Here is a 12,428-nt window from a genome sequence, read left to right as displayed (position 1 = left end):
CCTATTCTTGGCCATATTTCCTCATGGGAAGGTCTGTTTTTTCATATATTCCCCTTCTAAGCTCTGTCACAATCTTTATCCTTGATCCCTTCAGAGCTTAGTTCTTTTTACTCTCAAAGTTCATGTTGACAGTGTTCTTAAAAAAAAAAAAACAACTTGTTTTTTTTTTTTTTTTTTTGCTATTTGTCAAGCTGGCTGACTGATACTTTTGCTTGATCTTCATTTCTGTTCTTCAATTCAATGTCCACATCCTCCCGCCGCCCGCCCCAAACTCCAGATATATCAGAACTTGTTCTGCTTTTGGTTTTTTTCATACATCTCACCTTGCACACATACGCTGAGGTCTGATAAAAATGACCTCCTATCAGAAGTTCAGATATAGCCTTCCTAGAAAATAGCTCCTGGGGACAGACAACCATATAAGTTCAATCAAGTTCCACATGTTTAGAATTCAAATTTTTGAATTTACAATGATTTAAAAAAATATATAGCATACCCAAATATTTCAGCCTCTGTCTCAATATCACCAAAGTCATATCTTTGCCTTTTCTTATTTCCAGCCCCAATTCAAAAGAAGTAAGGCAGACTCTCCTACCACAGATCCCCAAACTGCCATGGCACTTCAAACTTCTGATAGAGTCAACATTTGAGGATTTAAAGAAGTTAGGAAGTAGAGAATAAGATGAAAAAGTAAACAAGGAGACTTCAAAAGGACTTGTTGCTACTTAGAGGATGAACAAACAGGATTATCAATAGAAGTCCACACATCAGCCATCTTAGATCCATACTGGAGTGAGTGTGAACATGGGGAGCAGAGTAAAAGGCATCCTTCCAGCTTTCGGGCCATTGCCTGTCTCTTACTGCTCATTCTCCCTTTCACCAGCCTAAGTATCCTCAATGACCTCCTTCATGTAGGCAAATAAGAATCTTAAAGTTCCTTCTTCATGTTTGGAGGCCCTGACACTGGCCTATCCACTAAGAAACTGAACAGGGTCAAAAGTTCTTTAATTCCTCACATTTAGGACTTATGCACATATTTCAAGTCCCAGCTTTATTATGTAAACTTTCACTTTCAGAGAATATTTTTAAAGGATTCAGCTGCTGTAGATGATTATGGCTTGGTGCATGTCAGATCCTTGCTCTAACTGCTCTGGGATATGGCCAGAGGCCTCAGTCAAGAAGAGCCCAAAAGCCCATGTTTTTTTAGGGTCACTCTAGGGACCACTTAGAAACAGTAGTTGTGATTTGTCAAATCATTTTAGAAACAGGTTTTTTTTCCTCTCTTTTTTTAAATTTTAGCTAAGCATTAAATGCAGTACGTATGAGAAATCCTGATCTCTGAACTCAGTGGATACATGCTTTTCCCAAAGCAGTGAGAAAAATTCTTTAGCACATACCTCCTTTTGATGTTGACCCAATGTGGGCATGATATAACACATCCTATATTTAGACCAGTGATGTTTATATAAGCTACTGTTTACCAAGTTTATTTACTCAGTTAAGAGAAGAGTCCAGATTCAAGTGAGGGTACTTGTTTCAGCACTTTAAGCACTAGGGCAATAATGTGTTTACATTCCCGTTATAAACGATTGCTCAAGCAAACATTTGGAGTTTCACATTTGTAAATTAAGGTGTGCCTAGAAAAGGAATAAAATCATTCCCAAATTTTGGAATGGAAAGGAAACTTCTAAATAAAGAAACTGAACCCTAAAACGAGGTTAAACTAAAAGATTCACCATCATATGTATCAAATAACAGAACACATTTTGATTTCTATTTTTCCCTCTGTAAGTTATGAAATCTTTTGAATACATAAAAATGTAGAACATGGTTCATAATTCTTGATACAAAGTTTTACTATATTTTAGTCAAAAACTATTTAATCTGAATTTTAAAACTCTATACACTTTTCACTGATCCTACTTCTGTCTCCTTCCTCAGAGTTAACCAGTCTTCTCATTTGCTATTCACCATTTCCATGTTTTAATGTTTTAAAATCATATTTAATTATCCCAAGTATATGTATAATATACTTTGTACATTTAAGCTTTTTTGTTGTAATTTTTATCTTTGTATTTTCTGCAATGTTGGAATTCTGTATAATGAAGAACATAAAAAATAATGCTGAAGACCAGCCACAGACTAAGAGAAAATATTTGCCAAAGACACACCTGATGAAGCACTATTATTCAAAATATACAAAGAACCATTAAAACTCAACAACAAAGCAAACAACTTGATTTGAAAATGGGCCAAGGTCATCGATAGACATCTCTCCAAAGAACATGTACAGGTGGCAAGTAAGCAAATGAAAAGATGCTCTACATCATATGCCATCAGGGAAATGCAAAGTAAAACAACAAGATACTGCTGCGTAAGCACAGCTGCATACCATGGCCAATGTCCAGAACACTGACAACATGCTGGTGATGATGTAGAGCAACAGGAACTCTTATTCATTGCTGGAGGGATTGCAAAATGCTATGGCATCTTTGAAAGACAGTTTGGTGGTTTTATAAAACTAAACCTACTCTTACCATAGGATCCAGTAATCACACTTGTTGGTATATACCTAAAGGAGTTGAAGACTTAATGTCCACACAAAAACCTGCACACAAATGTTTATGGAATCTTTATTTATAATTGTCAAAACTTGAAACCAAAATGTCCTTCTGTACCTCAATGCATAAATAAATGTGGTATAGTCAGACATTGGAAATTATTCAATACTTAAAAAGAAATGCACTGTCAAGCCATGAAAAGATATAGAGGAACTTTAAATGCATATTATTAACTGAAAGAGGCCAATTTGAAAAGGCTGTGTACTGTGTGATTTCAGCTATATGACATGATTGAAAAGGTAAAACTATGGAGACAGTAAAAAGATCAGTGGTTGGCAGGATTTGGGGGGTAGGAGGGTGCATAGGCAGAGCACAGGAGATTTTTAGAGCAGTGAAAATATTGTGTATGATACTATAATGATGGATACTTGTCATTATACATTTGTCCAAATCTGTAGAGTATAAAACACCAAAAGTGAAACATAAGGTGAAGGATGAACTTTGGGTGATCATAATGTGTCAGTGTAGCTCATCAGTTATAACAAGTGGGCCAATCTGGTGAGGAATGTTGATAATGGGGGACGCTATACATGTGGAGGGGCAAAGTGTATATGAAAGTTTTCTTACCTTCCTCTTGATGTTACTTTGACTAAAATGACTAAAAATTTTAAGTCTTAATTTTTTTAAGTCTTTTAAAAAGTTAAGGTCGATTAGCAAAAAGAAAATACTAATAATCAAACTGATATTGTATATTTATATTGAAGTATTAATGATGTATAAGTCACTTATCACTCTTATTTTCTAGCATGAGCCACTAGGTAGATAAGATGTAAGATATGATCCCAAGATATGAGATTTCCAAAAATTGAATATGAATATCAACATTTAAGAGATGGATGGAACAGATTACAAAAAAGAACAGAAAGACAGAAGGAAAATGGAAGAATGTGATGTTATCATAGAGCATCATGAAAGTATTGGAGTAGTTAGCAGTGTTAAAAGTGACAGACACTGTTTAGGGACTATTATGAAAACACTGAGTTTTTACAAAGGAAGGAATGAAGGGAACAGAAGAATTTATTTTACCACAAGTCATGCAAGCGTTCAACCTTTTGCTCAGCCCACAGACCTGAAGACACACAGTTAAGTTTTTTCATTTAGGGAGACTTATATGAGAGTATCTAGAATAAAATAATTTCAGATTTTATAATTTTTCACATGAGGAATAATCTCTATAAATGGTTCAGAGTACAGTTTTTCTTGATTTTATTTCATCTGTGAGAATATCACTTGAATACATTGTTTATCAAAACTGACACTGTAAAATTTTTACCCAATTTGTTACATTGCCTTCTCCAAAAGAAACTTGAAATTTTGAGTTTAGAGCCATTTGGAATGCCCTCATCAGCACTTATCAGCCATGTATCATTGGCCAAATCATTTAACCAAAATGAGCTTCAGTTTTCTCTTTCTTAAGTAGAAGTGATTGGGTTTTTTTCAGGATATATTAGATATTGCATGTGGTAAGTGCTTATCAAACCGCATTAATACTAAGACTTTCATTGTGTGTGTGCTCAGTCATTCAGTTATGTCTGACTCTGCAACTCCATGGACTGTAGCCCATCAGGCTCCTCTGTCCATGGAATTTTCCAGGCAAGAATACTGGAGTGGGTTGCTGTTTCCTACTTCAGCAGATCTTGCTGACCCAGGAATAGAACCTGTGTCTCCTACATTGGCAAGGGGATTATTTAGCACTGTGCCACCTGGGAAACCCATGGCTCTCATAACATGTTATAAAACGCCTTCACTTTGCTTTGGTAGCTCTTCCTCTCAGGTCTTTTGTCTTTGAAAAGTATCTTGTAATTTATGCTCTGATTTACCTGCACTCATTTATAAGTGCTATTAGTGTAAGCAATGTGACGTTCATTGACAAAATTGAGCTCCTGGCCTTCACAGAATGTTTTAATTTTTTTTTTCTCTTACCCCTCTTTTTAAGGAAAAAACAAAAGGTGATTTAGTGAATTGAAGAGACAACTGGAGGTGGTTTAAAAGGATGGAGTGCAAAGGTAAGTAGAATTTGTAGGAAATAGCTTTATTCTCTCTCTTGGTCCCTGGTGTCACTGGCTTAGGCTTTTGGTGGCAGCCATTGTAGTTTAGTTATCTGAAGGGCAAGAAGGCTGGAAGACAAACTGGAAGAATCCAAGTCACATCATCTAAAATATAGAGTTGTGATCATAAATACCAACACAGTCAAGACCTCCTCCAAATGCTGGCATTTCTGAAAGCAGTTGCAGCCATGTGCCAAGCCTGGCAGGGGCCATGTGGGTGACAGCCCAGACTGACCTCTGTGCGGGTGGTCAGTTCTGTCAGGCTGCACTGATGCACATCTTGATTCAAGGATGAGATTTCCTTTGAGGACTCTGGGTGAACTCTTGGAGCTGCCTAACTGGCTGACTTGGGAAACCCACACCAAGTGCCAAAGGCACCAGAGGGGATCAGGTTTAGACTTTTGGCCATCTGCATGCAATCTCCGCCTCATTCTGGGAAGCAAGCAAAAAGCTCATCCCTTTGCAAAGCTGAGAGAAGATTTTCCAAGGAAACACAAAAGCCAAGATCAATTTAGATTCAAAAAGTCAGTGCACCAAAGATTCCATGAACCTCTCCCTGCAAAATGAGAGGCGGTTCTGGGTCAAGCTAGATCTTAACACATGTGCAAAATGGACCACCCAAGAGGTTGCTCTTCCTGAGCAAAATGGCTTGCCTTCCTTCTGCCTTCCTGTGTTTGCAACAGTGAGCCCAGGAGCAAGCTGATGACAGCAGTCTAGGGACATAGAGGACCATTCCTAGTCACTGTGGGCATCAAAGACAGCAGGAGAGAAAACTATTCAATTCAAAGCCTTCACCAGTGGCTATTACATGCAAAACACTTCAATGGTAAAGTGTAGGAAAGGGTTTAACAAATGAAAACAGCCAACTCTATAATGGATTTTTTACTCACCTTCCCTTCACACTTGCACAATATGACAAATTCAGGCAGAGGTGGCCTGGGGATATCTTAGAATAATTCATAACCAACTGATTTTGCTATTATATCACTACTCCTGATGGCCCACAGTCTAAGCCTCCCTTTTCATATTATATCCTTTGTATTGTTTATTCTTTCTGTTATGTGATTTGCCTTTTCAGCTCTTGTTTCCAAATAAGACAGTTTAGCTTAGGCTTTGACATCTACTAAAACACAAGATCTTCTTCAGGTAGTAGTATACTTATTAGTGTTTTCACTTAGGATGTGAAGTTTTGTATCCTATCCTATCAGCTGGTTATATGAAAGAATCTTTAAAGGCTGGGCCCAAAATAACCGCAACCAAGTTTACCAATTTGCAGACTCCAGACTAAATCTGGCCTGCAGATATTTTGTTTGGCTGGGCCAGTGATTTTTGTTTTGTTTTGTCTTGGTTTTGTTTGGTCTTGTTTTGTAATTGAATTTGAATGACTTTTGGCAGAAGCTTCTTTTTCACATTCCATAGATTCCTCCTTTCTCTGTCGTCATGACCCTTATAGGCATTTGGGTTTGTGATGTCTGCCCTATACATACAGTAAGTGGTGATAGTAAGCATCCATGTCTCATTCCCACTCCTATGATAAAAGCCTGAAATTTTACCTCTAAATTTGAAATGATTTTTTTGTGTTTGTACTACGTATTCTTTTGAGATGCTTATCATTAGATATCTTTCTGTTTCTAGAGTATTTTAAGTTATTATCATGAACAAGTATTGAATTTTACCAAATGCTTTTCCCACCTCTATTGTAAGCCATATTTTTTTCCTTTTTTCTGTTAATTACTAAATTACATTGCCCGATTACCAAATGTTAATCCAACATCATATTCTCAGAATAAATCCTGCTTGGTTGTGATATATGATCCGTTCTATATAGAGCTTGAATTATGTTTGCAATTATTTTCTTTAGAATTTTTACCTAGTTTGAAGGGAGAGTTTAGTTTCTAGCTTTCCATTTTGGAAAAGGAAATGCCCTTGCTGGGCTGTGGAGGTCAAGAAAGTGCTCAGCTCATTATAGAAGTCAGCAGGGTGTTCCTCTTTTCTAATCTTTGGAAGACCTTGAGTAAAATGTATGTTATTTAAAGTTGTGGGGAGGTTGGAATTTCAAGTTCAATTTCTTTAATAGATGTAGAACTATTCATATCTTCTTTTTCTTCAAGTGGCACTTTGGTAATTTGAGGTTTTCTAGAAATTTGACCTTTTTTGCAAATAAATTTTCAAGGTAATTATTGTAATGTTCTAAATCAGGGGTCCCCAACCTTCAGGCTGTGGACTGGTACCTCCTGTCAGATCAGTGGTGGTTTTAGATTAGGGCTTCCCAGGTGGTACAGTGGTAAAGAATCCTCCTGCCAATACAGGAGAAACAGGAGACGTGGGTTCGACCCCTGAATTGGGAAGATCCCCTGGAGTAGGAAACTCACTGCAGTATTCTTGCCTGGGAAATCCCATGGGGAGAGGAGCCTGGTGGGCTACAGTCCATGGGATTGTAAAGAGTCAGATGTGACTGAGCATACAGGCACAATAAATGTGATGAGCTTGAGTCATCACGAAACCATCACCCCCCTTTCTTAATCTGTGGAAAAACTCTGGTCCTTGGTTGCCAAAAGATTGGGAACCACAGTTCTAAATAGTATCTCATTATTACCTTCTCAATGCCTGCATGATTTCTAGTGATGTCTCCTTTTTTCATTTCTGATATTGGTAGTTTGAGCCTTTTCTCTTTTTCATTAATCTTGCTAGGAGTTTATTTATTTTATTAATCTTTTTTCATAGCTAAATTTTGACTTTATTTATTTTCTTTATAGCAACTGAACAATAACAACAATTATATGTTTGTTTTAGTTTAATTCTAATGCTTAAGAACTCAGATATGACTGTATCATCAGATAATCAAGCATCCCAGTGTTGGCAACTAGGTATAGAATCTATGTGAATGTGATAGCTACAGACTCTTAACAGTCCAGATGTGTTATGTAGCTGGCCCAAATATCATTAGCAGCATTACTCTCAGGAATGTGGTTTTCTGAGATGGTGAACGCCTCATGGAATCATTCTAATCAAGTCAAATACCTCCTCAATTTACAATCTTTATTACAAGATTCAATGTATATTAGAATAGCACAGAATTTTTTTATGTTCTCTATAAAAGGAATTAGGCTCTAGATAGATTTTTTTTTCTTCTATATAAATATCCAGTGAGACAATTTGGAAGTTGTGCAGTTGTAAGACAAATATTTGATTGCAGGACACTATGTATCCCCTGAACCTTCTTACTAAATGTCCATAAGGTTTCCCAATTAGTGTGACAAAAAGTGGAGAAGTCTCCTAAAATTTCCAAAATGCCTGGCTAGGTGGCTCTACCATTCCCTTTGAGATATGACCACTGTAATAGGGGAGAAGTCAAATAACAGATGACCCTCACTTTTTTGTTGTCAAAAGTGCTTCTTTCTTTCCATCTCCATCATCATTCAGGATTGACTACCAGACTCAGATTCCACTTTGCTTTTCCTGCTCAGAGAGGTTCTGGCTTCTTGGGACTTGCCCTAACAGAGGCTTCCTCTAGGCTGAGTTGAGTCTCTTCCTATTATTAATATGTAATAGTGTTCACTCACCACCACTACACTGATGCTAGTGCAAGATCTGTCCCCAACCTATGTGGCAGCAGTTTTGGTCTTTCTAAAGTCCTGTGTATATACTTCAACTTCTTTACTTGGGCTGTTCTGGACTGACTTCTAGTACTGACAGCTCACTTCCAGTGAGTGGTCACCTCAGCATAAGGCTCCCTCCCACTCCCTTGAACTGCAAGGAGATCCAACCAGTCCATCCTAAAGGAAATCAGTCCTGAATATTCATTGGAAGGGCTCATGCTGAAGCTGAAACTCCAATACTTTGGCCACCTGATGCGAAGAACTGACTCATTGGAAAAGACTCTGATGCTGGGAAAGATTGAAGGTGGGAGGAGAAGGGGATGACAGGGGATGAAATGGTTGGATGGCATCACAGACTTGATGGACATGAGTTCATGTAAACTCCGGGAGTTGGTGATGGACAGTGAAACCTGGCGTGCTGCAGTCCATGGGGTCGCAAAGAGTTTGACACGACTGAGTGACTAAACTGAACTAGAGGTCCCAGGGGATTTTCCAGATGCAAAATTGGCATCAAGGCTGATTGAAGGTCCTGATTGGGTTTGGGACTCCAGTTCACTACATATTTTAGGAGCACTGCCTGGATTATGTGTCAGTTTCAAATTCCTCATCCATGCTTTAATCTAGTTGTCACTTCTGCCCCTTAACTACCTCCTTTCTTAGACCAACATGGTCTTGTGTACCAATTACAAAACTGGCAGTCTGTAGTCTGATAGAGAATTCTGTGATTACATTAACCCAACAAATTATGGGGGCAGCAGCCTCCAGTCCCATAGCTAGCTGGGATTTCCCTGACTAATGGATTCACTATATGCTTGATACTGGGGCCGTCACCTTGGGGACTTGTGTCACTGTATGGATTGAGATAGCTTCCCCGCTCCTAGTACTACACCTACCCATGTTAAACATCAAATCTCTTCCTATGTTTTCTTTGGTATGAGTTGCTGCTTACCTACTAAGCTAGAGGTGAGGATGTGGATCATGGGCAGTGTGACCAGTGGCTCTCTGTTGCAAAGGCTGCTCAGGTAACTGACTTTACCTGATGAAAATCCTCATTGTGTTCAAACTCCTTCTCCTGGTGAAACTCCTACTAACTGTATCCCTGTAGACCTGGAGGCTTCCACTGCCAAGCAAACCATGTCCCCAGCTGCTCACCAGTACACTGTCAAATCAGGGTAGAAAAGGAGCCTGATTTTTTGTTCTGTTTTATTTATTGGTTTAGTTATGCGTTCTTGTTTCTTACTATGATCTGGCAGTAATTGTCAGAGTGACATATGCAACTAATTTTAACACAACTAACAAATGGGATATACTTAAACCAATTTCAACACAATTTGCACATGGTCAACAAGTGGTTGGTCAAACTTTCCCCGAGCCTAGGTGTGGTATTAATATAACAAGACAGGGCAGACCTGGAGAAAGCACTTTTTTTTTCTTTTAATAAGGGTACCATTTATCTAAGCAGTTGTACTGATCCCAGATCTTGATTGCACTTCCATGTACATCAACCTTATTCATGTATGTTTCTTCATTTCTGGTTTTGTCCTTACTTTCTTGTGTCGTAACATTTTTCTATTCTCTGGATTCAAGTCTCAAGCAACCTTTTCACTTGCCAGGATTAGCAGTATTCATCTTCTATCAAATGCAGACAAACCCAAGCCATGAGCAGAGATGCATAGACGAGTGATCTGTTGGGAAGGTTGGCTTCATTCTAATTTTGGCCACAAGCTGACTCCTCTTGTGTGCAGAATGCTCCTAAATTAGGTACTTGAGGTAGGTAGTGCTAACAGTGTATTATAAAATGAGAACATTCACAGAATGGACCCTGAGGGGATATCAATGTGTATAAGCACATAGACACTGACTAAAACTTTTCTTTGTAAATATTTTCTTTATAGTTAGTCACTAAAAATTACAGAGCTTCAGTCACCAAAATGTATTTCTTATGCATAATCATTGAAACCAGAAGTGTAACCCAATTCTGCATTTGAAACAGGACATTTTATTCTGGTTTTGTTCATGGGAAATGGCTGACTTTAAAAGAGTAGAAAATTGAAATTTAGAAGCTTATGAAGAAGAGCCATAATGCATGAAGCACCCATCACAATGTTTGATAAGTCAAATTTTATCTATAAAATTAAAAATGACCAAAGAATATTGTAGTGTTGACTTTGTAAGGAACTAAGCTGCATCACCGACTCAATAGACATGGATTTGGGTGGACTCTGGGAGTTGGTGATGGACAGGGAGGCCTGGCATGCTGCGGTTCATGGGGTTGCAAAGAGTCAGACATGACTGAGCGACTGAACTGAACTGAACTAAAGCTATATCTAGGTTAAACTTTTAACTGTTCAAAAACTTTCTAAAATACTTGTTTAAATGGATTTATTTTCAAACTCAGAGATGGTTCCAGCTGCACCTATGGGGTTGCAGTTCCAGGTCACATACATCTCCACTTAATGCCTTTGTACATTCCTTGGCTTGATCACCAATGGTCAGATCAGATATCTGAGAAATTTTTTTCTCATTTGACAGCAAGCCTGTTGCAGAGGGATTGTGAACAAAAATAAATAAATAAATAAGTAAATAAACCTATTACTATCCACCTTATGCAGCCTTTTTCTATTAACATGCTGTGTTGCTAACAGAAAATTATGCCATGAAAAGTGAATAAGCTACTTTCTTTAAGAAGCACAAACTGGGAGATTAGGAAGAAGAACTCAAAACATACTAAAATTCCACTTCTGGGAATTTTCACACATTATATTTCCTTAGTATAAAGATCTATATCCAAGACATATATATATAAAAGAAAAAGAGAAAAAAAACATGCAACAGAAAATTGGTTAAGTATATGTCCTCCATATCACAAAATGCTGTGGTATTACAGTTCTTAATGTTTATGTATATTAAATATCATTGAAAATATTTGCAAAAGAATATCAAAAGTTTTGTGGAAAAATAAGTTATGAAACATAGCTAGTTGGCCAAATATTTGTAAAATTAAATTTTTCTTATGTTCATACAAAATCTGGATAGAGATGCATAAGTCTATAATAATGGTAATTACTTCTGAATGGGAGATATTATTTTTTTTTAACTTAACTACTTCTAATCTTTCTGCAATGGATTTGGATTGATTATATAATAAATATGCTGAGTACAATAAAAAGTATAGTATTTCCCAGAGTCTCAGTCTCTAATCAATGATGTAACTAGTAGGAATGAAAGTAGGCCCATAGCGTTATAGAGTGGCTTCATGGCCTTTCTAACTGTTGCTTAAACTACCAGCACTCTTGCTTTGTTAACTTCTGTCCTACATTAAATGACAACATATGTTGATAGAAAACACTTGCTAGTCTTACCTTTTGCTGTAAGTGAAAGGGACTTATTTTATCGTGTAGTTTGAATGAAATTTACAGTATAGATGTGGCTGATTATAAGCATGTCATGAAGTTACGTGCATTAAAATTGCATCAAAATAGTTTATACATCTTAATTATTCACTGCTGTTTTTAATAAGAAAAGACAAGAGACCAGGAAGAGAGGTCATGTCGCAGCTCAAACTATGAATGGCTGAAGTATAGCATATTTAGTCTTCAATTTCCATTTTGACTCAGGCAGAGCTGTGCTTTCTCCAATTGTGTAATCTACTACACACTTTTGCATCTTTCTTAGCATTAGTTATCAGAGTATTAGAAGATTAAAAGTAGTATTGTACTTGAGTCTTTATGACACATTGTTATCCAAAAGTCTTTAACTTTTAATAAACATTGTTTTACCATATGAGAAAAATGAGTCTGTGAGCATTGACTCTTCAGGTTTTTTTTCAGAAGAGATTGATCTGATAGCATCGGACAGTACTGAGTAGTAGTGGTGTTTATAAAAGGAGAAAGATTTCATACTGAAAGGTGCCTTTACTCAAAGGCAAGTGGCAGAATTCATTGATTATAAGAAAGCAAATCTGAAAATGACAGTTCTTCCACATATTTAAGCTATAGGTGAGGTGCTTTATATATTATCTCTAAATCTTACTACAAAACATCCTGTTTTACAGATGAGGGAACCAAAGTAGACTTTCCAACCCAACAAGCTGAGAAATAGCAGAGTCGATATTTTAGATAATTTTGTTGTATTTCAGTCTTATATTCCATGAAATTGCA

At 37.2% G+C, this 12,428-nt stretch overlaps 1 protein-coding gene across 11 annotated transcripts in view; it reads left to right on the top strand.

The window, feature by feature from the left end:
• The window catches only part of LOC145524193 (uncharacterized), a 190,216-nt gene that overhangs the window by 69,543 nt on the left and 108,245 nt on the right, over positions 1 to 12,428 (top strand). For all 11 annotated transcript variants that reach the window (XR_014067299.1, XR_014067302.1, XR_014067297.1 and 8 more), the window contains exon 3: positions 4,558 to 4,627. Coding sequence is in view for 3 of the 11 variants with exons in the window: in XM_081536013.1 (XP_081392139.1) it covers positions 4,615 to 4,627 (13 nt within the window). In the remaining 8 variants the exon portion in view is untranslated. The remainder of the gene's footprint in view (positions 1 to 4,557; positions 4,628 to 12,428) is intronic.

The sequence above is a fragment of the Giraffa tippelskirchi genome, chromosome 10, assembly GCF_054371585.1.
Source record: "Giraffa tippelskirchi isolate mGirTip1 chromosome 10, T2T-mGirTip1v1.2.pri, whole genome shotgun sequence".
NCBI lineage: Eukaryota > Metazoa > Chordata > Mammalia > Artiodactyla > Giraffidae > Giraffa > Giraffa tippelskirchi.
The sequence above is the reverse complement of the archived record's forward strand: the minus strand, read 5'-3'. Positions and strand labels throughout refer to the sequence as shown.